We start from the raw sequence: 26,235 nt of genomic DNA on the forward strand, positions 1-26,235 counted from the left end.
ACCAGCAGACCAGGCATGCAAATGGCAAATGAAATTTAATGTGGACAAGTGCAAAGTGATGCACTTAGAGAAGAGTACCCCAAATTTTAGCTATACAATGCAAGGTTCAACATTAGGAGTCTCCATTCTGGAAAAGAATCTAGGTGTCATCATTGATAATATTTTGAAATCTGCTCATTGTGCAGCAGCAACCAAGAAAGCAAATAGAATGCTAGGAAATTTTAGGAAAGGAATGGAGAATAAAACATAATGCCTCTGTATTGCTCCATGGTGTGATCTCATCTTGAATATTGTGTGCAGGTCTGATCATCACATCTCAAAAAAGATATCACAGAATTATAAAAGGTACAGAGAATGGCAACCAAAATGGTAAAGGGGATGGAATGATTCCCCTATGAAGAAAGGCTAAAGAGGTTAGGACTCTTCAGCGTGGAGAAGAAATGGCTGAGAGGAGATATGATATAGGTCTATAAAATGAGTGGAGTGAAATGAGTAAACATTAATCGATTGCTTACTCTTTCAAAAAGTACAAAGTCTAGGGGACACACAATGAAGCTCCAAGGTGATAAACTTAAAACTAATAAAAGAAAATATGTTTTTACTTAATGCATAATTAACTCTGGAATTGGTGTGGTGGATGCTAATAGTGTAGCTGCATTTAAAAAAGTTTTGGACATATTCCTAGAGAAAAAGTCCATAAACCATTATGAAGATGGAATTGTAGAAATCCACTTCTTATCCCTGGGATAAGCAGCATGATGTCTATCAATCCCTTTGAATCTTGCCAGGTACTTGTGAATTGGATTGGCCACTGTTGGAAACAGGATACTGGGCTTAATGGACCTTTGGCTGACCCAGTATGGCAAGTCTTATGTTCTTATAAAATCTTGGAAAGGTCTGTTCTACCTGTTTATTGTTAAAGCCTTAGATATTCCTGACATATAAAAGCACTAAGATATATTAGCCCTTTTCTAGTGCTAAATTAGAGGTTGTTATGGGTTGGTCTGATGTCCCAGATAATTTCCATTTTTTTAATCTCCATCTACATTTTAGTTGCGCTGGCCTTTCAAATTGATAGGGATCTGATTTCTGAAGACCTATTTGCAAGAAAAAATATATTTTTCTCCTCAAGCGTTTAAATGCTCCCTAATGTTTCTAGGCCAACGCAGGCCCAGAGAACCTCTAGACACAGAGGGTCCAGGTCAGCCTCAAAAAACATTTTCTAAAAATAAGGACACTCGTTAATAGGCTGAGTCCGGCAAGTGAAAAAATCTTAGTCAAAAGTAAAAGTAATTCTGATAATACACATTGGAGCATATCAATAAAGTATGTAGACCTCACCTACTTGAATAGTAATGTAGAAGACAAGACATGTCAGATTTACAAGAGTTGGCAAGAAGACCCACTGGGGTAGCTATGGTTCCAGTAGTAGTCCCAAAGGGTAAGCTGAAGGAAGGACAATGGATGGCAGCTGGGGGTGGTGGAGCCGGTAGCTGGAGCTGTCACCATCGCTTTAAGTTAGGCAATGAGCTGCTAGATCAAAGCTGAAAGAACCTGTGTCTGTGCTGCCAAGCCACAGCTGATAGTCATCCTGTGCTCTTTGGTGATTCTATCAACAGGCTTCAGAGGAAGAGCAAGAAAGGAGACTAGCAACAGTTGACTCTTTGGCCTCCAGATATGTTCATTGTTGTGTATGTGACATTATTGCCTCCATGAAAACTTGATATGCACCCCCCTTTTGGAGTGGTAACAGCAGGAAGTATGCAGGGAATTGTAGCCTACAAAGCACTATGTCAGCTATTATCTATGTAGGCTGTGTTGTAGAAAGTGACAGGGTAGGTGATGCAGTTTGTGACAGATAAGGCTTCAGTATCCAGTGCCCCAAGCCTTGCTAGCCTGTCTGGAAGGGGTTTGGGAGTTTGTGAAGAAATGACAGAAATAAGGAAGTTGAGGATTGCATTGTATATGTAAGGAAAAGATGCATGGCTAATGAGTATAAATACTGCCCCTTCTTGGAGAAGACAGGTGTGAGTGAAGGATTCTGAATATATTGTATCAATGGAAAAGTGTATTTTTTTTTCACATTGGAACTCGTGCTGGTTGTTTTTCATGACTTGCAGCTTACTATTTGACAGTAATAAGTAGTGTTTTACATACGTATGACAGCTGAGGTTTTCCCCTTGAATTTCTGTGGAATTGGGGCATATAGGTGTTTCAGAGAATATGCAGATGAAGTGCTATGGATATTGTAGTACAGGCAAATCTTTTTGGCTTCTTGACCATTGTCAATGCTGAATCACCATGGCCCAGGTATGATATGTGCAGGTTTTCTGCCCTTTTCCATAGGGGACAAACTTCACCTGAGCAATATTGCAAGTCCAAAAAAAGGGATGATCAGGATCATGCCTAAGGGAAAGAGGCAGCCAAGTGCATGGCTCAGAGCAGAGCAAACCCAAAATGCTTTGTTACAGGAGTCATTTGGAGTAGCCCATATAGCTGCAAAATCTGCCATTGCTATTTACCCAGAGACCCTTGTAGCTAATTTTCACAAATAAATGACACAGATAGAATGCCAGGAATACCTCCTCTCAGAGCAGGTAAAGGTATGTGCAGGGTGAAAGTACTCAACCTCTTTTAGCTGCGTTCGGGAGGGCTGTTTTCAAAGAGGCTGATATATCTGAGTAAATACATAATTTTCCAAGTAAATCACTTTGAAAATTGTACCCCCTCCCCGGTACTCATTATTGCACAATTTGCCAATCTTCAGCCTCCCTCCAGCTTCAAATAGTGAATATTTATAATTCACTGCCCTTCCCAAATAGCAATTCACCTCTGTGTTCTTTACAGCCTCATTACAGAAGTTTTTAAGTCTTTTCTGTAGCAAGACCAGGGAGATGACTCATCCCTTTTCATTTTGTTTCTTACAAGGGAAAGTACTACTTACCTAACATATTTTGAAGAAAATGATTATTAAAGAAATAATTCACCTGTCTTGTAGGATTTGTTGTTGTTTTTTTCTTTTTTTTTTTTTAAACATTTCTTTCCTTGGCAAGTATGCCATTGGTTTGAAAATCAGGATGCTGTTTAAAACAGGCTGTGCATGTAATGAACCCTTGCACCATGGGAATGGTGCATCTCTCCATCAAATTCTTAATATATATTTCCTTTTGAAGTATAGGATAAAGAAGGAGCAGGTATCAAATGGATAATAGTTCGCAGAATCTTTAGGACTCTGTTTTCAAGTGCATTCTTTGCCATAGGCAAAGAATTGGAAGGAAGATATTGTTTTCTGAAAACAGGATCTTGAGCAAACTGCTTCTGAATATTCTGAATGTGCTCAAGTAAAGACGGCATTGGCATCCATTGTTCTAGCATAGGAAAAGGCTTTTTTTAAAAAACATTTTTGCAAAACAGGTTAGCAAAACACAGACCTGGCCCAATTGACTTTCTCTTCTGTAAATTCAGAACCTTTGCTATGTCTTTCAAGCATTAAAAAAAAAAGAAATCAGCATGAATTATTTTAGGCTGACTGGTGAATACCTAAAATGATATGCCATTGTTATAAAATAAAATAGATTTCTATAACCTTTTAGGATGCTATCAATTCTATTGCAGTGGCAAAAGATTTTTTCCCCTTTCAAATTATGAAATTTTTCTTTTGTTGCCGCACATTTATTGAGCAACATTGTAATACTGTATTAGCTCTGTGTGAATAAAGAGCAATTGAGGCTGCCTTTGAATGAGTGGGTAAAAAGCACAAATTACTTTTTAATGAAACCCTCAATTCTTTCCCATTCTACAAAAAGCCCATTGCCTTGTTCGGCTGAATACTTCTACAGTAGGTCACTTCAGTTAAGCCCCCTAATAAACTGTTGATAGTCGAGGGTCGGTTTTTTTTTTTCTTTCCTCTCAATAGCCCAGTGTTGGACAGTGCACTTCAAATCATTAAGGTTAATACAAATTTTAAAAAGAGAGATTAACTCCAGTGGTTAGGGCCTCAATTTACAACTCCCACACATACACATGCATTGAGTAAGACACAAGAGTAGATTGAAATTTCAGGCAAGCTGTGGGCGGGCTTCCATGGCCTGAGAAAGTAGGTCTTACAGTTTGGGAGGCTGGACATTGTCAAATTACTGGAGCAGTGGTACAGAACCTTTGGAAATGGACTGTATGGTGGAGCCTAGTTTTAAAAAATGCCACTGTTTGCCATGGGAAAGTGTTTTCTGGTCATGAAACCCATACATGGGATCTTGTGTGTGCTGGGGGTCGATGGGGCTTTTAAACGATTACTAACTAAAATTAAAAGAGCAGACTTTTAGTGCAGGGCAACACCACTGAATTGTGAACTATAAGAGGAGCTCAGCCTGTTAAACTTTAACTAATAAATAAGTGACTATGGTATCTATTTATTGAAACATGGTAGGGCTTTATTGTGCATTGGTAAATAGGACTCTATATTCTGACTGCCTAACAAAAAAAACATATGCTTTTCAACAACTGAGCCCTTGTGAACAAAATCTCAGTGTCAGTCTAAGGAATGCAAACAGTATACATGCATATATGAAAAGTATCTCATTTTTGTCCTGTGTGTGTGTATACATTTTAGTGGGTTTTTCTATATTACCTAAGTACTCTAGTTAAACATTCATTCTTAACAGCTATTTGCTGGTTCTTTTTATGCTTCTTATAGGAAACATATATTTTTATTTCTTGTTAAAAATATTGAAGCAACCATACAGGGCAGAAAAAGACATGCCATTTTATCGGCTTTTATGAGAGTCTTATTAGCTTAAGAACTAGCAGTTAGCAGCTCAGATTCATTAGCAGAGCTAAATTTAAGCTCTGCTTGACAGCCTGCCTAGAAAACAGTCTGTTTGGCTGTCTGTGGGCTTTAATTAAGATGTGTTCAGTTCTAGCCCCCTTTCTCCCCCACCCGCTATGTCACAGACCGACGATCAGACACTTTCAGATGGTCCAGCCCATGACTTTGACCTTCTATGCGGTCCAGCATTCCCTGGGGAACCCTTCAGCTCATGAGGTCTGATTTCACACTTCCAGGATGCCTCGGCTCTCTTAACAATGACAGGGAGACAAAGCCCTTTAGAGCCGGCCGCATGGGGACTTGTTTAAATTGGAAACTAGAGAGGAGTCAAGGAACAAGGTTATGGGCTAGAGAATAGTGCTTTTAATAAAGAGCTCACAGCTCTGGTTCAGCTCGAAAAGGGGGTCTACTTCTGTACAATTAATAGAGCCATTTATCTGGAGCATCTTGGGCCTCTGGTTTCTCACAGAATATCTGATAAATATCAGCTAAATAGCAAATGAGATATGCATGAAAAGAATTAACACTTTGGTGACTGAGCTTCCAGTCTTCATTATAAGTAAATGTGCAACTGTTCCTGGCATCATAATTTCCCTGTTTGTTTTCCAAGACTACTAGTCAGTTTGTCATAAAAAAATGTATATATATTTTTAGATTTTACTGTGTTTATTTTCAGCACTTTAAACAGCTGTTAGAAGACGAGGGAGGATCAATCCATGGGGGATAATTTTGTTATTGATTGAATATCGTCCTTCTTTTGGGGTAAGGGAAGAGGTGCAGGTTGATAAGTCCCTTATTATAGAGCCCTGGGGGTGTGCAGAGGGAAGGAGTATTGCTTTTCCATTTTGCTCTGAGATTTCAGGTTTGATGGTATTCCTTTGGAAAGGAACAGTTCTTGATAGAGAAATCTTATATTTTCACAGTTTTGTTCTTTAAAGGGTGAGCCAAGAGTCTGACATTAGGCAAAGTTAGAAAATGTACTGGAATAATCCTCCTAAGACCAGATGACACATGTTTTTAGAATCAGATAATTTTCCATGTTACGTTTGAAATAGTTCAATGAATGTAACACAGTAACACATTCCACTGAATTATCTGCAGAGTATCTGTTCCTGTTAGCTCAAAGTGCAAGCCATTTTGGCTATATATAATATTTATTTATGCCATTTTTGCAGCCTTAACATACAAAGCAAATTCCCAATTAAACATGTTATCTTCATTTATAATATCACTTTCCAACAAAAATGAACTTTCTATTATTGAACTCGTATGTGTAATGTTATGTACCACTTTAAAGAGTGAGAGCTTGTATAAATGTAAGCACATATATTCTACATAATGAAGACAGATGGAAGAGTATATTTGTGGGCTTTATAACTATCTACCAAAACCTTTAATTAAACAGTTTTTAAATTAACTTGCCACCAATGTTATCTGAAGTCGGGCAATCACGAACACAAATCCATAGCAGTCTTCGATTTTGGAGTCAGAATGCTATTTCAGCTAGATGGAGACAGGGATGACGAAAGTGAGAAAGGCTCAGACTACTTTAAATAAAAAAAAAAAAAGCTACTATATTCGACAAACCTGTCTCTGTCCAAGAAAGCATTCTGATGTCCAAAATGATACATATATACATACGGTAATATACTGTATCTGTTAACAGATGTAGCAGTCTGTGTCTATACAGATATATATATATATACATATAGATATATAGATAGATAGATAGATAGAGATTATAGATACAGATATAAATAAATAAGTATAGACACACAACCTGCAGTATCTTTACTGATATTTATTAATTGCCTAAATCCAAGGCCACAAGAAGTATACAACAAATACATTCACAGTTCAATATGAAACAAATATTTTTTTTAAAATAGACATGACAAAGCAGATAAGTATTCACTAATCAAGTACATAACATTTACACCAGACTATATAGTGGGCATATGCCTATAAAAATCAGAACAAAGAGAGGCAAAATAGATGAAAAAGTGTGTAGGAAATCTATTTAAGTGTTCACAGTATTAGATTATGCATTGCTATTTCTAAAGTAGTATAAATATGAATAGATTTTCAAATTAAAAATGAAGACACTGTATGCCAGAGTACAGTAAGAAATGTGAACTCCTAAAATGGGACCCATAAGACTGAATACATATTCTGGGAAAAGGTAACATAGCACCCCCTATTTAAATAGGCAATTTTTCACCTCTGGATTAGTTTTAAGAATCAGGGAGTACTGTCCATGATGCACAGTGGTACACTGGCACCACCAAATGAGAAAAAGTGGTGTGCTATGTGTGTGGGACCTAAGAATCATTATTCTGGGGTTGGTGCCAGCCATAACATTTCCTCCTTCCTGGAGGCCCAGAAGTAGACGTGTAGCCTGGGCCCGCATGGGTGCAAAGGAGGAAATGCTATGGCTGCCACCACCTTTGCCTCCCCTTTCCGCCGTCAGGAAAAGCAGAACGAGCACATTACTGTTATGTTTACACAATAAGGAGCAGGAGCAGCGGGTCTAGTGGTCTCTCAAGCGCAGCAGAAAAATGAGCCATGGGGCTTGTCCAGCCTTAGGAGCAGGAGGGGGAAAGAGCTGCAAGGTTCTCCCTCAGCCTCATGAGCAGGAGGAGGAAGAGCAGCAGGATCTGCCCCTGGCCTCAGGAGCAGGAAGAAGAAGAGCCAATGGGCCAAGTGAAACTTCATGAGCAGCAGGTGGAGGAGCTGCATGGCCCACCTCCAGTCTCAGGAGCAGCAGGAGGTAGAGCTTTGGGCCCTTAGGAGATACAAAGGAAGAGCTGCTGGGTTTGTGTGTGGTTAGGAGCAGGAGGAAGAGCAGTTTCGAGGAAGCACCCCGTCAGTCATGGGAAAGATGAGGCTGCTGCTGTGTGCGCCTCTAGAGGGGAGAAAAGCGAGTGAGAAAGAAAGAGCAGGCGTGCATGCTTAATCAAGAAAGCGTGCACTGGTGTGTATGCCTGAGAGAGAGTATGTGGGTGAGAGAGAGAGCATGTGTAAGTTTGTAAGGGGGTGGGTAAGAGAGGAGAAAGTCTGTGCACAACAAGCCCCTTCCCCCCCCCCCCCCCCTTCTAATCCAAGATAATCTCAGGGCATCTAGAAATCAAAAGTTCTCATATATAGAGAGCGGAGCATTATTTTTATCCTTATTTGATTTAATTCTTGGGTGTTATTTGATGGGTCTGCTGTTTTGAATTATTTTATTGATATATGGAAAATTTTTGTACAGATTTAATTATCTGATGTTCTATTCATGAACTGTTTTAGAATATGTGTTCTTTTTATTAGTATCATCCCCCTATTATGATTAATTTTTTATATTCCACGATTTTACTGTTTGATGTTTTATGAGAAATGGTTCTATTTTGCCATTATTGCACTATATATAGGGTCTAGCTTATTTTTGTCTGCATGTGTCTATTTATGTTTTATGGTGACTTTATTCTGTATTAGTAAGGGTCAGTCTTTGTTCTATATTTATGACCAAGGTGAGGTATTCTGTTAGCATGCAGTTTCTGTTTAGAGATCTCTAGCAGCCTCTCTTGTTCTGTTTTCCTAATAGTACCTGTATTGTTGTTTAGAGCCTGGTATAATATTTGCACTGTTGCCTTTTCATAGGTAGGATTGTTACTGTTTCAGTGCTAGTAGTTAGTGCTGTTTTGGTTCTGGAGGTTTACTACCTTGTAATTGTAATTCAGTTTTCTCATGGCTTTCTGAGGGTCCAGCCCACACCCAACATTCTTTATGAAAGGCCTAATGCCATATGAGTTCCAAGTGTCTTTTTGTAGGGTCCTCTGGTTGACACCAAAGCAGTGTATGTAGATATATGTGTTGAAAGTGATATTTCTGCCTCAGAAGACTGTATTTTGAATGTCCTTTTTATAAATGCATAATATTTTACATGTGCGTGAGGAGGGTGCATCCAGGGGTGGTATCACGCAAGGACATAAGATTTGCCTAGGGCACCAGCTCTGAGCCTGACTTGAGGTTTCCCAGTCCCAACCTGAACCCGCCTTGAGGCTTCCTCGAGGCCCCACCTGGGGTCAAAATGGCACTGGTCTCAAGCGCGGCCAGCACTATTTTCTTGCACAGTGGAGCTGACTGGTCCTGAGACCTGTGCCATTTTGACGTCACTGAGGCTCTGGTCTCATTGTCAACCACTGCCATCTTTAAGGGACATCAGTGGGACAGGAGACTAGTGGGCATCTCTCTGCATTACTCTGCAGGACCCCATGGAATGGGTATATGGGGGGGGGGGTTTGAGGTGGTTCCCAGCCCTGGCACATTTTTCAGGTGTGGGGGTTGGAGCAGAGCCATGGGTGGGGTTGTGTCCAGGTCCCTACTGGTCTACCACCAGTTTATGAAGTGAATTGCAAATATGCAATATTTTTGTAGATTTTGTGCCATATTAATTTCCCAAACATGTTTTTGTAACTGTCCAGTGCACATTTCTATGAAACAAATCGGCATTGGATTTCAAGTGAATATGGAAATCCATAGCAGATAGAGCTGATGCAGACTGCTGTGAATCATCAGAGCCCCAAGAGTGGAAGAAGACACACAGTAAGTTCCCATCCTTTGCAGGCCTGCAGAGGAGCCTCATAGCAATGGGGTTACCTCCCCCCAACGGCCTACAAAGAAACTTTGCACTGCGCAGCTCCATGACACCCCTGCAGAGGTTCCCACCCCCCTGCAGATCTAAAGAAGATTGCTGGGTAGCTAGATGACATACCTACGGGATTTCCTACTCTCACACGGGCCTGCAGAGGTTTCCCCGCCCAAGCCTGGAGAGGAGCCTGGTGCGGCACAGCTCGATGACGCACTCGCAGGATTTTCTACCCCTCCCCCCCCCCCCAAACGGCCTACAGAGAAGTGACATATTAGTGGGCATTCCCCCTGGGACTGTAGAGGAGCCTGGTGCGGCACAGCTCGATGATGCGCCCATGGGTCTGCAGAGGAGTCACATTTCAGCAGGGTTCTGACCCCTTCGGGCCAGCAGAAGAATCTCAGGGTATCGTCGATGATATTGTGTTGTGGTGTTTCCACCCCTCTGGTAGAAAGAAAAGGAAGACCTGTGGAGGGGGAGGAAGGGAAGGGGGCTGTGCAGGATGGAAGGGCCTGAGGGAGAAAGAAGGGGGCTGAGTGAGAAAGAGCAGAGGAAAAGGATGAGAGAGCGGAGGGATAAGGAGGTGAGAAAAGAGGGTCAATGATTGGGGGGAAGAGAGTGAGAAGTGGTGTGTAATAGGAGGGAATGTGTGGGATGGGTGAATGAGCAGGAAGGGGTGAGAAGAGAGGAGTGAATGATCTGAGAGAGGAGGAAGGGATGAGTGAGGGAAGGTGGTTGAGTGAGAAGGGAGGGAAGGAAAAGGTAGGTGAGTGAGAGTAGAATGAAGGGAATAGGGCTGTGTAAGAAAAGGTAAAGGGGTGATTAAGAGGGGGGAAGGGGATGTGCGTGAGGAGATGAGGTGAGTGAGAGGGAAATATGGGAAAGGGTGGGAATTAGAGAGGGAGCAAGAATATATGGGGGGTGAGTGGGGGAGAGTGCAGGGCTGCCTAGGATGCTACAGTTTTGGGGGCAGCACAGCTGTGCCAGTACGATGATGGTTATGCCTCCTTGTTTTTCCTGCCTGCGTGGGCCCGTTAAAGAAAATTGTATTGTATGGGCTTGCCCAGGTGGGAAGAAGAAGGCGCAGTTGCTGCAGCCATAAGGAGTAGGAGTGGTGCCAGCATGTTTGACCAAAAGAAAGGAACAGGAGCTGCATCAGCCCACAACTCAGGAAGAAAGAGACGTCTCATCAGCTGTATGGGTAGAAGGTGGAAACTGCTGCTGCTGTTTGTGAGTTCCAGAGAAGAGAGAATGAGTGAGTGTGTGTATGTGTGAGAGGAAACATCTGAGAGAGTATGAGCCTGTGTGTGTGTGTGTGTGTGTGTGTGTGTGTGTGTGTATGTGTGTATGTGAATATGTGTATTTGAGAGGGGACAAAGTTTGTGTGCAGCCCCCTTCCCCCACTAATCCACAAAAATCTCAGGGTGACTGGAAATCAAAGTTGACCAGGTATGGAGATCATGGAATGTTTTTTATTCTTACTGTTTTTAATTGTTAGGTGGTGTTTTGAAATGTATGATGTTTTGAAATATTTTATTGGTTTTTCAGAACTTTTAGAATTGTTTTATGAATTCTTGAATGATATATTTGTCCTCTGTTTGGAAATATATATTCTTTTTTAGTAGTATGTTTTTATTATTATGATTGATGCATTATATTTCTTGATTTTATTATGTTTTACAAGGAAGGGTATTGATTCTGTTTTTCCTTTGTTGCACTGCATAGAGTCTGGCTTCTTGTGGTTTCCAGTTCAGTTTTTGTCTGAGTGTATCTGTCTATGCTTTATGATCACTTTATTGTATATTTGGTGAATGTCTGTATTCTGCGTGTGTGACTGAGGTGAGGTTTCTGCGCAGTTTCTTTAGATGTGTGTAGTTTCTGTGTAAGGATCTATAGCAGTTTAGCTTGTTCTGTTTCCTAATGGGAGGTGTATTGCAGTTTTACGACCTAGTGTAATATTTGCAGTATTGTCTTTTCATAGGTAGGGTTGTTACTGTGTGCATGCTGGCAGTTAGTGCTGTTTTGGTGTGAGCGGTTTAACTGTATTATAACTGAGTTTACTTATGGCTTTCTGAGGGCCAAGCCCACACCCAACATGCTTTTCAATATGACTGATATCATATGGGTTCCATGTGTTTTTTGCATGCACTGTTGTGGCTGGCACCATAGCAATGCATGTAAAAAAAATATATATACATGTTGTTGTGATAATTTTACTTCAGAAGACTATGCTTTGAAAGTCCTTTTTCATATCCAATCTGTTATAAATGCATAGTTTTTAATTGTGTGTGGTAAGGGCCAGGGGAGAGGGGAGTTGTAAGACTGAAAGAATCACCCAGGGAACCGAATACCCTTGGACTGGCCCAGACAGAGTGCGCCACACACAGCTCCCTATCATTCACCCACCTCCTCCAGGGGCAAATGCAGGGGAAGAGGTGGGAAACAGATCTCAGGGCTGCTGGGAGTGTGGCAGGGTTGCCAGCTTCCTAGAAATATTATCACTGACACTCTATCTGCTACTCCCCTGGGAACTCTGACCCTGCATTCCTCCTTCTGCAGCCATTACAAATCATCAAAAGGGCCAAACTACAAAGAGACCCCCTCACCCCCCACCCTTGGCCCTCTTGATGTTTTGAGCTGTGCCGTGTCTTGTGGGGGTGGGGAAGGGGGCGGGAGAGCGTCATCTCATCCTCGCCTCAGGCAGCAGTTTGTCTTCAGCCACCCCTGATAGTGAGCACACCATGTTATTTAGCTTGAGCCTGGTAACCCTTCATTGGCATATGACATTCCTTCATTTGCGTGTACAGACACTCACACTAACATTTTTCAGAGCCCTTTAGGGTGTATAGTAAGACTTTCCTGCATAGCTCGCTCTTTTTAGCGTGATCGGGTGGGGGGGGGCGAGAGTTGGTGGGGTTTAGGGGATGTGGAAATGTATGTACCCGTTTACCCAAACTGGGCTGCCTGGATGAGCCAGTTTGGTCTTTTACCTGCCAGCGTTTACTATATTACTAGGCATGTAACACCTGTACTACAGTGACGGCAAGCAGGTCTAATTTTCAGGATGAGCGCTAGTAGTAGTCATAAGATTTGTTTCCATGTAATGATGCTGGCATATGTTCTTCTTTATGTTCATATGTTTCATGTGCGTACTTGGCTTATCATGAAAACCAAACTGGCTCCTGAATGCCAGAGCTTGGCATCACTGCTGTACTTTTATTACAAAGCTCCTCTCTTCACGGACTTTTTCTTGCACTTCAAATAGGGAGGTTCCAGTCATTCCGTAGACCAAGGATTCTAAATGCTTTTGCAAGTTTCTAAAGAGTGTGTTTTGTACATGACATTAGGAAGTTGTAAAGTGCAGGTAGCAGAGGCTGCGAGGAATTATCAGTTGCCAACTGGAAAATTCCAATAATCTTCACACTCTTTGCTGTTAGCAGAAAGGCAGCTCCCGTGCAGCTTGAGAACTCCTGTCAGATTGTTAACAGTGGGTTAGTACATTTCTCAGGTCATGAGGGTGTGATTAACTTTAGTCAGTAGGCATTAATGTTGGGATTCTACAGTGGTGATCCCCCACAGAGGTATCATGCCATGCAGCAGTTCATTTATAAAGTACCCAGGCAGGAATCGCTAAAGACAGCAGGACGTGCAACTCTGTGCCCATTAAACAGATGGCAGATTTCCTGCAAGGAAAGAAGAGGTTACTAGGCTTGTGGAAAGACTGTACTTTTTTTTTTTTTTTTTTTTTTTTATAAAAGGAAATTCTGAACCCATTTAGAGACTGAAGTACTAAGCCGCAAAGTTTTCTTGCAAAAGGAGGCTTCAAGCAAAAAGTAACAGAAAATGCACAGAAGCATGCAAAAAATGCTAACATTTTCTGCTATTTTTCCTGCAGAGTCCCCTTTCATGAAAAATCTATGCAAAAGTGGGTTTCACAAGAATAAACTTTACCACACTGTGTGTGGTTTACTTAAATCCCACATTAATGATGGAAAATCATGCAGTGCAGCTCATTAATATGAGAATTTGCAAAAATGGGCATGAGAAAAAGACTTCTCCGGCCAGTTTTTGCATACAAGATAACCACATCTCATTGAGGTGTAATTATCTTTGTAGCTGGCCTGGGGGAAGGGTGGTTCATGTGCACTAGTGAGCAGTGTTAAAGGGAGCCATGTGGCCCATCTGATGCTCCTTCCAGTATTTCCAAACATCTCTGGAGGTCCATGTGGGGCCCCCAACCTTAACCTCGACCTCCTCATAAACAGAAAACCAAAATGTCCCATTCTAAGCCCCATCCCTTGTCCCACATTTTGGCCCCCTCATCCCTTTGCTTCCTCCAGAGCTTGCCCCATAGATGGGGTGGCCCACTGGGGTCAGCAATGATCCCTCACTTGCTCCTGCCCCACCGGTGCCATCTAGGAATATAGCTCTGGCTGGCCCCATGTGCTGCTTGGAACAAAGGGGGGGGGGGGGGGCAGAGGTTAGAGTTGAGGACAGGTTGGGGGGTTTCCATATAGACCACCAGGAGGTTTGGAAACGTAGGGGGACTTCATATGGGCTCCATTGTCCCTTTAACATCATGGCACCCCCTAGGATCCCGGGCCACTATCATGTGTTTTCACGGCCAGCAATGCACAAAACTTCTGGCCATGGCAATGTGCAAAATATTTCATGCAGATTTGCACAGGAACAGGTCACCAACCCGTGGGAAATACCATGGATTCGTACAGCAACCTGTTAATGTGTTTCCATTTATTGAACTTTAGATTATTCGGTGAGGAAGGCTGTGTACAGTAGAAATATGAAGGACTTTCTGATTTCCTTGTGTTGTGTACTTCTGTGCTGAATTCCACGCCAGTGAATTATCATAGAATCCCTCCCAGCCATTGAAATACAGAAATACAATGGCAAGGTAAAACCCACAAGTCTCCCTACTTACTTGAGTGCCTCAGACCTTACTGGGTCGCTGGCTTTACCCTTGCTTCCCTGCCTCTAAAGATCTGTTGGGTGTGGCCACCTGCCTTTCTGAGCTCCACTCTTCACAAAAAAATCTAGCACTGTAGATAGGATACGGTCTTCCTGCTTGGTTGCAAACCTCTCAATTTACTTTTCTTTATCTTTATAGGGAAAAGTGACCCCTTTTGTGTGGTTGAATTGAATAATGACAGGCTACTGACACATACAATCTACAAGAACCTCAATCCTGAATGGAACAAAGTCTTCACATTGTAAGTTTCAGCGGCTGCCAGAAAGGCATTGACAATAGCAGTCAAATTGGAGAAAGTGCTGCCAGAAATATAGCGAAGTTCCATCTGCAAGATAAAAAGAAAGCGAAATATTATGGAGAGCAAAGTTTAGGAGTGATGGTTTTTAGGCCCTTCAAAAATTTGACCTCATCAGTTATTCAGTCTAAAAAAAAAAAAAAAAAAGCAAAAACAAACAAAAACAAAAAACACAGAAATGTGATGCAACGCGAATGTTAAAGACGGCAAAGCTAACAATTGCACCCGGGGTTTTGCATTTGCCAGAACAGTTACTGGTTCTTTGCTCTGCCTCTGCAGTTTCACGTTTCAGAGTTGGCTCTCCACTGTCATTAGCTGCCTCCCCGCAATTCTCTGTATCTCAGGCTTGTACATATTAGGCTTGGTGCTGGGGCTGAACATAAGATTTAATTTTTCAGTGTTAACGATGAGAAATTTCAGTTACATCCCCTCTCGAAACTTCTGATACTACATATGTAAGCACACTGTGAGTGTAGACCATGCCTTTGGAGAAAATAAGTTCTTGTTCCTGTTATTTATGATGCGTTAACTGCTTCTAATGGTAGTAACACTTTACAGATGGAAGGGGATGGTGATTGCTTCCAGGCATTTCTGCTATTGCAAAAGAGCAACCAACAAGCTGCTGGGAAAAATACAAAGTGTATGTGTCTTGGTTTATAATGTAAATGGAATTTCAGGGCTGTTCTTGATCCAAAAACAACTTCCTGTTCAAATCCCTCTTCCATTCTTAAAATCTGACGTCCTTAGTGCTCCAGCATCTGAGAAGCTGCAGCTCCGGCGCTCTGTACCCCCACCCCCGAGGACTGGCATTCCCCCAGTGCCAGGTTCCAGTCTCTTTCACTGCCTTCGATGGGAAGAACACGTTCTCTCTTCAGACCTTGTAAATAAAACAATCTGCATTGATAGGTCTAGCATTTGCATATCAAACCCAGCAAGTGTCACTTATAAATAATCCTTATTTTTATGCAGTGCATTAGTGATAAGTATGTGGGGTACGATGAATCCACTTGTACAAACCTGGGGGCTTGGCAGAACACACAGTTTAACCTGCTGTTGTGCACTCGGGTGAATTTTAAAAGCCCGACATGCGCCAAAGCCCGGAGGTACATGCAGACGTGGGGCTGGACGCACAGATTTCAAAAGGCGCTCGATGAAGTACGCATCACCTGGCACGCACACAAAAGGGTTTTTTTTTTTTCTGAAAATGGGGAGGGGGAGTGGGTGTGGTCTGGGCAGGGCACGAGTGCTCCAGGATTTATGAATGAAACCTAGGGGTCCCCTACCGCGTAACTTTAGTTGTGCTCTAGATGGCGTGCAAGTCCTAAAACAAAACAAAAAAAAACTAGGCTAGTCAGCGGGGTTTTAAGGGTAAGGGCTAACAGGGTAAAAGGGAGGCTAATTGACTTTGCCTGGGCAAACTGGGAACAAACTGGGCGAAACTGGTAATTGTGCCGGCGTGCATGTCTACTAAAATCCTACCACTTACACGGTAGGGGTGGCATTTGCACATATCCATATAAAATTGTGTGCACATGTACGCACATAGAGGCGGATTTTAAGAGCCCTGCTCGCGTAAATCCACCCGGATTTACGCGACCAGGGCCCTGCGCGCCGGTGCGCCTATTTTACATAGGCCTACCGGCGCGCGCAGAGCCCCGGGACTCGCGTAAGTCCCGGGGTTTTCCGAGGGGGGGCTGTCGGGGGCGTGTCGGGGGCGGGCCCAATCCGCGCAGCGTTTTCAGGGCGGGACGTAGCGTTTCGGGGGCGGGTCCGGGGGCGTGGTTACGGCCCGGGGCGGTCCGGGGGCGTGGCCGCGCCCTCCGGACCCGCTCCAGGTCGCGTCCCGGCGCGCTAGCGGCCCGCTGGCGCGCGGGGATTTACGTCTCCCTCCGGGAGGCGTAAATCCCCCGACAAAGGTAAGGGGGGGTTTAGACAGGGCCGGGGGGTGGGTTAGGTAGGGGAAGGGAGGGGAAGGTGAGGGGAGGGCAAAAGAAAGTTCCCTCCGAGGCCGCTCCGATTTCGGAGCGGCCTCGGAGGGAACGGAGGTAGGCTGCGCGGCTCGGCGCGCGCCGGCTATATGGAATCGGTAGCCTTGCGCGCGCCGATCTAGGATTTTAGCGGATACGCGCGCCTACGCGCGTATCTACTAAAATCCAGCGTACTTTTGTTTGCGTCTGATGTGCCAACAAAAGTATGCCAAATCGCGCTTTTTGAAAATCTACCCCATACAGCGTATTTTATTCCATGCGCGTATATATGCACATATGTTATAAAATGGTCACATACTTTGGTATGAGCTGGGATATGTGCCTACATGTGCACCCGCGCGCCGGTATCAAAGTTACAGTCTCGGTTTTTAGATGCAGCCAAGGAGTTTTGCACACAAAACATTGTGCAGACAACAATGTACCTACAGGTTACTGCCCTTTCATGCAAATCCTGTTCTAAGGATGGCATTAGCTATTACTGCCCAATGCAGAGAGGTGTGCAGGCTTACTTCGAGTCTTCTTAGTGCTGGCAACTTAGCGCACCTACGCAGAGGTGGAGTGCAGTTTAAAGGGCCAGTGTTGGTCTATGAACAGAAACCGGAGTTCCAATGTGGTCAGGATTTTATGTGCAGAAACCATGCTTTGGGCCTGATTTTAAAAAGCACATACACGTGTAAATCGGAGCGGCCTTGGAGGGAACTTTTTTTTTTGGTCCCACCCACCCCCCAGCCCTACCTAAATCCCCCCCCCCCACCTTATTTCATCGAGTTCCACCTGCCTCTGGCACAGGCCGCTGTGCCGGAGCACTCGGCCCCACCCCTGGACCGCCCCAGACCACCGCCACGCCCCCAGCCTCGCCCACGCCCCGCCCCTTTTTCGAAGCCCCGGGACATAAGTGCGTCCTGGGGCTTGTGCGCGATGCCGAGCCTATGTAAAATAGCACGGGCAGGGGTAGGTTTTTGGGGGTTACGCGCGTATCCCTTTGAAAATCTACCCCAGTGTGTTTTCTGCACATAAAGAAAGTAATTTTCAAAGCCTTAAGCGGGGCTACACACATAAAAATAGCATATATGCACATATATGATATTTTGTACACCTCACGAGTAGGCACATAATTTCCAGTATCAAGTGTAAATTTCAATGGGGGAAGAAACGGCCTTTCCAGAGACTTTCTGGGGTGGGGTTTCCAACGTACGTGTGCAGGCTGCTATTTTGTAACTAGTATACACACATATGTTACCGAACTGTTCCAAACACTTTTACACCTGCTATTTGACTTGCACAGTTGAAATTGGACTTGTCTGTTGCCTGCAATTCTTGGATGGGGAGGTCTGGGTGAACTGGTGGGGGTTCAGGATGAAATGCTAAAAGTTCTGGGTGAACTGGGTGGAGGCATCTGTGAACTGGTGATTCCAAGTTCAAGTGGCATTTAAGTATATTTCAGAAGAGTGTATGTGTATTCTTTAAAATATACCTACCTCCATGTTTAATTCTGGGTTATTATGCACAAATTGTTAGTTATTTTGCATGTAAAATATATGTGTGTTTTTTTTAGTGGTTATTTATGTATTTATTTATATTATTTTGTATACCGAGATTCTGGTAACAGTCATAACAGTTCACAGCATAAATTCAAATAAAATCACATAAAATTTTAGATAAAAAAAACTATAACATCTTCAATTCAGTATAAATATTACTACATGAAAGTAAACTAGACCTCAGAGGAGTGGGTAAGTTCAGCAACAAGAAAAATGAGAGTAGATAGGGTAAGTTTAGGGGTTGGGGAGGAGAGGGGAAAAGGGAGGAAGGGCAGGTAGGGAGCTAGGAAATTTCCTTCCAGTCCGCTCCTTAATTGGAGCAGACTGGGAGGGAACTGGGGTAGGCCCGATCACGTCGCCACGTGTGTTTTGAGAATACCCCCCCCCCCTTGCACACATGTGTGTGCGTGGGTATCGTATTTTATAACATGCGAACGGCGACACGTACATGTCATAAAATCAGCGCTTCTTTTAAAGTCTGCCCCTTAGTGCACATTTTAACTCTGGTTTGCATGCTTTTTAATGCCCACTGCATTAGCATAACATTTGCATACTGCATCAGGAGTTAAACAAAAGTTTTCCGCATGGGTTAAAACAATGCGCTGAATTTCAGTGCACAATCTTACTGCGCTATCTGAGGTGAGAAGGTGACTTACCCAAAGTCACATCAAGTGCTGGTGGTAGGGATGGGACATGACCCCTGTCTTCCCTTTTTACTACCCCATTACTGTATCCACTGAGCCACTTCTCCTTAGTGGCACTTCTATAGCCTGAGTTCTAATGAATTCAAAGCAAAGACAGCTTAATAAAACACTAATGGTAACAATACCAAATGTGGCTGAATGTACTATGCCAGGAAGTCTGCCCAGCTCAAGGTCTTTGCTTACATTGCTGTGTGGAGCAGGTTCTAGACAGACAAGCTCAGGAACTTGCAGAAAAGTTAAACAGTCAGCCAGAAATCCAGAATAAAACTCTGTACAGGTATGGTTTTAGAAAGTGAGGGCAAGAGAAAAATGTCTTAAGATAATTTTATGATTTAACTCTGAAATCTTGTTTAACATAGTATCATAGTAATGACAGCAGATAAATACCAAATGGCCTATTCAGTCTGCCCAGAAATTTGCTTATGGTTGTAACTGCCGCTCCATGCAGGTTACCCCCATGTGTTCTGTTAAGGGTAGTAACTGCCACTCTGTGCAGGGTACTCCATGCCTTCTGTTAAGGGTAGTAACTGCCGTTCCATGCAGGTTACCCCCATTGTTCTGTTAAGGGTAGTAACTGCAGTTCCATGCAGGTTACCCCTAAGTTTCTGTTAAGGGTAGTAACTGCCGCTCCATGCAGGTTACCCCTAAGTTTCTGTTAAAGGTAGTAACTGCTGCTCCATGCAGGTTACCCCTAAGTTTCTGTTAAGGGTAGTAACTGCCACTCTGTGCAGGGTACTCCATGCCTTCTGTTAAGGGTAGTAACTGCCGTTCCATGCAGGTTACCCCCATTGTTCTGTTAAGGGTAGTAACTGCTGCTCCATGCAGGTTACCCCTAAGTTTCTGTTAAGGGTAGTAACTGCCGCTCCATGCAGGTTACCCCCATGTGTTCTGTTAAGGGTAGTAACTGCCGTTCCATGCAGGTTGTCCCCATGTGTCTGTAAAGGGTAGTAAGTTAACTGCCACTCTGTGCAGGTTCCCCCTTGTTTCTGTAAAGGGTAGTAACTGCCGCTTCGTGCAGGTTATCCTTATGTGTTCTGTTAAGGATAGTTACTGCTTCTCCGTGCAAGTTACCCCCATGTGTTCTGTTAAGGATAGTAACTGCCACTCCATGCTTTTGTTATTTGGGAAAAATGAATCTTTATGGTTTTAATGTGAAGAAAAGAAAATTTTTGTCTCTTACTTTTTGCAAGTAACTAGTTTATGTAAACGCTGTCATTGTTTTCCCTTTATTTATGTTCCAAGTAATATACCTTGGGGCAAGCAGTTTGGAATAAGAATACAATAAACTTTGCAAAACAAAAAATTGCTAGCTTACAGTTATAATGTAAATATAGCAGATGGAATATTTTTTCATCTGCTGTAAATTACACGGGGAATAATTCCAGAGTATGTTGTAGCCTTTACTTTAGTTTTGATTTTTATTTCTAGGCAGGTGTTTGCTCTGTATTTATAAGGTTTTGAGAGGGCCCAGTCTTGGCAGGAGAGTGTTCTGTCACTGATTGATTATTCCTTCATCTTTGCACTAAATTGTGAGGCTATTTAAAGACAGGTATCTAAAAAAGACATTCTTCTGAGTTTGCAGTCTGCTTCTGTTAATGAGAAAGAACAAAAAAAAAATAGATGTTCCCTTCAATCTCTGGCTCTATGTGGCCCATTGCTGACTTTCACTGTGATCCACAAGGCCGGGAATCTAAAGGAACAGCCCAGGAAGATCTGTAATCTCTCTCTCTCTTTTTTTATTTTTAATTCATCCTGGTGGGTAGAAAGTGCCTCAGGTAGCATAGTAGAGTACGGATTGTCGGCGGGGACATCTGATGCCCTGCTTCCTGAGTGCATGGTGGAGTTAGGAAGTATTTGGTCACTCTCGCACCTGTATTTACTTTTGTTGATGAGACATAGTCATCCTGGAGAAGGATTCCCACCAGAAGCATGTCTGAGGTGAAAAAGCTGCACTTTCTTTGTACGTTGACATGTTCTCTTTAAAGCTCCAGAGTGTTCGCGTATGAATGTAATATTTCCTCTAAGAATATTCTGCTAGTCGCTCCATGTTTGAAGCATTTCCCCCCCCCCCCCCCCCCCCCACAGACATAAAATAGGAGAACCCCCTTAGTACATTTTGACCTTTCTGAGATCCCCAGGGGCTTGTGATAAGAGGGATCCAGTGTGCCTCGCTCGCTTTTTCTTTCTTCTTGCTATCTTTTTTTTCTCTTTGTTTTTATCCTTCAGAAACCATCGAGGCAGACGGATGACGACGCATTTGGTTTTCTCCCTCTCTCTCTCTTACCCTCTGTCTTTGTCCTTTTTCTTGCGCAGTAACGTTAAAGATATCCACTCTGTTCTTGAAGTGACAGTTTACGATGAAGACCGGGACCGCAGTGCCGACTTTCTGGGCAAAGTTGCTATACCCTTGCTGTCTGTAAGTCCCATTCACCTGACATAGCGCTCTGCATATCTCTTACTATGTAAAAAGAGAGAAAAAAATATCAGCTCTGCATCTGTCATTTCTCAACCAAGGTTTATAATAATTCTTAAAAAAAAAAAAAAAATATATATTTTTTAACATACACAATTCCTGGCCATGCTGAATCCCAGGATGGTTAATTTTTCCTGACAGATTCGGTCCTGGTAATGAACAGGTACTTGTCAGAATTGCCACAGTTGTTTTGGGTTCCCTGTCAGTTTCAGCATCTGGGGGTCAGAGGTCAGCGAAGGAGTGTATTCAGTAGAGACCATGAGACAGACGGCTGTCATGTCCTTTTCCCGCAGATTCAAAATGGTGAACAGAAAGCCTACGTCTTGAAAAACAAGCAGCTGACAGGGCCAACAAAGGGGGTCATCTATCTTGAAATAGATGTGATTTTTAATGCTGTAAGTCTTAACTTTGGCTTCTTTTTGTTTTTGTTCCTTTTTTTTTTTGTACTGCTAAAGAGTTTGGTTTCTTGAAAGCTTTTTTTTTTTTTTTTTGTTCCTGATTCGGAGAGAATTTCTGTCATGGCTCATTTTCTCTAAACCTTCATATTGACTAGAGAATTCCCTTCTGCCGCTGCATGGCGCACTTACCCTGTCACTGTGCTGCTGCAGCTAGCAGGAATAGCAGCTTATGCCTGTGTTAACTTTGTGCCTTTGTATTTTCTCAGTTTACTGCCTCTTCTTTTGAATCTCCACATTTATTGCAAGGTGAAATGTATCTAATTAGCAAACAACTATGTGCGAACCATTAACTGTCCACAATGCAGACAAATATATTTTGATGTGCAGGTGAAAGCCAGCCTGAGAACTTTGATACCCAAAGAACCAAAGTACATGGAAGAGGACCCCAGGTTGTCCAAACAGGTAAACCAAGACTAGTGATTACTTCCTTTCTGTTGATGAGCCAGTGTCAGTATTAAGCTGCTCAAGAGATTCCCTGCAAAAGAAAACTTGCCTTCCATTTGTATGCAAATGCTCTCCTTGCAATTAGTGTAAAAGTAGAGGGAGGAAATCCCTAATTTACATGTTTCTTGCAGTAGGTGTAAATTTGATATCCGTGGTGGGGTTGGAAATGAGCAAGAACAGAGGAGTGCAATGATCCGTATAGGTCCATGTGGGAGCTAGGGCGGGCAGGTGGAATCTGAATCTCACACAGGTTCCTGGCTTTGACTCTGCCCCAGGAGGATTCCATTTTTGGCCCAAGCGGGTACATCGGTTTTCCTTCCCTCCCCTTTTCTTGACTTCGGGGGCTTTGCAACAGTAATGAGTGTGCTGACGCTTTCGAGACCTCCCTATCGCAAATCATATTCTTAGGCCTTTTTCTACGGAGATGGCTTTCTTTCCCAGCCCTTTGATATTTGTGTCTTGCATCTGGTACTTTGTATTTGGCATGCGCGTCATTTACAGGGGATTTTGTTAGAAACAGACAAAAAAATACGAGTTGCTGTATTGATTATTTTTCCTGAGATAGTTTATTTTGTAAGCATTTGATATTAGGTGCTACTTTACCTGCATAATCAGGGATATGATTTCCAGCACAAAGCTATTCAGTACATTATTATAGAAATATATTGCTTGATGTGAGTCACCGTTAAAAGCATAGCTAAGGTCATTTTGAAAGGGAGGTTTGAGAGAAAAACAGTGCTTTACCCACAGAAATGGCCCTGTGGAACATTAACTGGCTGGTATTGCATATAAAACTCCACGTGTACACCCTGTGTGCTTATCATTTTAAGCCCTTAAGGGTAAATTTTAAGAAGCCGGCGCGCACAAAAACCAGGAGATACGCACATGGTTGGGACAAGCGTGCGCGAAACGTATTATGAAAACGGCCCGGCCATGCAGGTACATCCCGGTATGCATGGAACTGCTGGCTTGTTTAAAAGGGGCAGACTGGACGGGGTCTGGTTGGAGCGGGGACCGGCCGGGACAGCGCGCGCCGTCAGCCAGCCAGCGTGCGGAATTTACTTCATCCCTTCAGATGAAGTAAGTTCCAAAACAAAAGAAAAAAAAGGTAGAAAGAGGGGTTTTAAGGGCCAGAGAGGAGAGGGGAAAAGGGAGGCAGAGTAGGTAGGGGGTTAGGGAAGTTCCCTCCCAGTCTGCTCCTTTATTAGAGAGGACTGGGCAAAGGCCCGATAGTGTGGCGCACGATTCTTTTAAAATCCCCCCCACCCTTGCACGTGCGAGTCGCCATCTGCGTGGACATCCACGTTGCCGATATAAAATTGGCCACGCATGTTTGCACGGGTAGGGGATTTTATAACATGCGCACGTCTGCGCATGCATGTTATAAAATCAGTGCATCTTTTTAAATTGTCCCACTAGTGAGGAGAGATGTTCTACTCTTTTGCTTATACATTTTGATTTTGAAAATGTATGCACATAAATTCCACCCTCCCCAGTACCTTTCCCGCACAAAGTAGCAACTGTACCTTGTGCAAGTAGTTTAATGGGATAATTCTGAAAGCAAATTGATGCAGATAGTTAAAAATTGGTATAACTTGAGCAAATAACATGCAGGCTGTTATAAAATTACCCCCATTATGGACAGTACATTTTTTTGCCTGGCTGTAGTGCAGGTAGTTAGTGAATTCAGTCCAAAAATTGTTCATGTTGCTGTATTAATTTGCCAGCAGCAAACTACCCTACATGGTTCTTAAAATATCTGAGTGAAGGTACTTACAAAACTATCATAGGAAACCAGTAATTTTGAAAATAAAGCTAGTAACAATGTGATACATTTCTTGAAGGAATAGTAAATTCTGAAACAAACAGAAAACCACCGCAGCAAATTCCTGGTACAGGAATATCATGCACCGTTTATTTACTGGGTACAATTATTCATTTTAGTTGTGTCCTGCTCAGTAATGTTTCTTTAGCTTAGCACCACTGTAGGATGTCTGAGCAAAGCTCCAAAATAAAAAACAAACAACATTGAAGTCAGCATGATTCTATTTATTTATTTTTTATTATTTGCATTCTACCAATACACAACACTGGGCGGATTCTCTGGTCACCAGCTAAAATATGATATCAAAAATATCTTTTTAAGCAGGGCACGTGTCTGTTATTTTACATTTGCACCCCCATTTTAAAACCCCTGCACGTGTAAAATTTGGGGGTTACGTGTGTGGCTGGGCTCTGTGCGCGCTATGTGCATCTTCAAAATCACCTGGCCACACGCGTAACCCCTGACACGCACAGAGGGGCCAAGCCAGCTAACAGGGGAGGGCCAGGGGCATGGTCTGGGCGGGAGAGGCACGGCGGGCCAGGACAGAGCAATTAGAAACTGTCCCAGGGAAGCGCGCAACGGCAGCCGGCCGGCATGCAGAGTTTATTTCTGCTCCGGAAGAGCAGTAAGTATCAAATCAAAAAATACAGGGGGCTAGCTAGGGTAGGTTTAGGTGTCCGTGAGGAAGGGTAGGGTTAGGGTTAGGGACGTTCCCTCCCTGCGCGTATTTTCCTAAAATCATCCCCCTGCGCGCGGAGGAGGCCACTCACCTGCGCACGCGAGCATGGGCGCGAAACTCCGGCACACGCGGGAACTGGATTTTATAACACGCGTGCCCTGACGCATGCATGCAGCGCGTCCATGTGTGCATGCCGGGAGCCGCGTGCGCGGGTCTTAAGATTGGCCCCTTAGTGCCTTATGTACTAAATATTAATGCACGTGCAGTAGAAAGGAGGGCATGAGGTCAGCCGGCACCAGTTTGGAAATGGGTGACAGTGTAGCAGCTAACACCTAGAACTGCAACGCAGCCTATGAAAAGGCAGCAAAGCAAATACTGTAATGTGCCCTAGAACAGGAATATACCTCCTATTGGGGTGCAAACTGGAAAACAGAATAAGCTAGACTGTTATTGATCCTTACACAGAGCGTTCGTGCTAGCAGAGTACCGCATGTCAGTTACATATACAGAAACCTAGGCAGACCCTCACCAAATATAGAATAAGTAATCACAGGCTAGAAATGGAAATATGCATGCAAAAACTGAACTGGAAACCCCAAGAAGCCAGTCTCTGCATGCAATGAAAGTGGAGAGATAGAAAGAAAAATGCATTTCCTCCTGTGCCGTGCAAAATACAAAGGTATCAGACATGTGCCTTTCCCAAAGCTGTCAATGAAAATCAAAGACTTCCCACAAAAGAATGAGCAGGAAAAATGCTATACGATCATGGGGAAACTGGAGAGACAGCAGCTGTAGCAGCAAACTCTGTGGTCTCCTGCGACCAGGCCAGAGATGAAACCTGACCAGGGACAGTACGAACCAACACCAAAACCTCAGGCTCGTCCTTCTTAGACTTTCCATAACCTGAAACTTTGCTTTACTGTTAATATCATTTTGTAATTTTTTTCCTTTCTTTCCTTCTGGTTTTTTTTTTTAATCACTTTATATATTACTTTGGCAGCACAGTAATATTGCCATGCCAATAAAAATATTTGAATCTGACAGCTGGGCTCTCCCCAGTTAAGGCAGCAGATAACTCTTAGTTTTATTAGTTACTATAAAGATCAAAGCATAAAGGGAAATACAAAAGAAGATCACAGAGAAGAATGAAAATCAGTAAGAGGTCTTCATTTTTTGCAAGCTATGCAAAACCTCAAAACAGAGAAGCAAAACAATGTGTTTCATAATGCATATGTGAAGTAATAATATCCAAATGCAGTCTGAATAAAAAAAAAATACGCAGATTCTGAGTAGTAACTAACTCTGAAAACATAGCTCAGAAGCTTTTTAATATATTTATAAAAGACTTAGAAATGGGAACAAGTGAGCTGATCAAATCTGCAGATG

The 26,235-nt window shown here is 43.1% G+C and overlaps 1 protein-coding gene across 4 annotated transcripts in view; it reads left to right on the forward strand.

Moving 5' to 3' along the window:
• Positions 1–26,235, forward strand: part of MCTP1 (multiple C2 and transmembrane domain containing 1) — a 1,134,628-nt gene that overhangs the window by 781,184 nt on the left and 327,209 nt on the right. For 3 of the 4 annotated variants that reach the window (XM_029573135.1, XM_029573151.1, XM_029573160.1), the window contains exons 10-13: positions 14,581–14,683; positions 21,197–21,386; positions 21,737–21,838; positions 22,229–22,303. In XM_029573135.1, the coding sequence (XP_029428995.1) occupies positions 14,581–14,683; positions 21,197–21,386; positions 21,737–21,838; positions 22,229–22,303 (470 nt within the window). The remainder of the gene's footprint in view (positions 1–14,580; positions 14,684–21,196; positions 21,387–21,736; positions 21,839–22,228; positions 22,304–26,235) is intronic. The other variant, XM_029573144.1, reaches the window with a different exon arrangement.

The sequence above is a fragment of the Rhinatrema bivittatum genome, chromosome 1 (assembly GCF_901001135.1).
Source record: "Rhinatrema bivittatum chromosome 1, aRhiBiv1.1, whole genome shotgun sequence".
Taxonomy (NCBI): Eukaryota; Metazoa; Chordata; class Amphibia; order Gymnophiona; family Rhinatrematidae; genus Rhinatrema; species Rhinatrema bivittatum.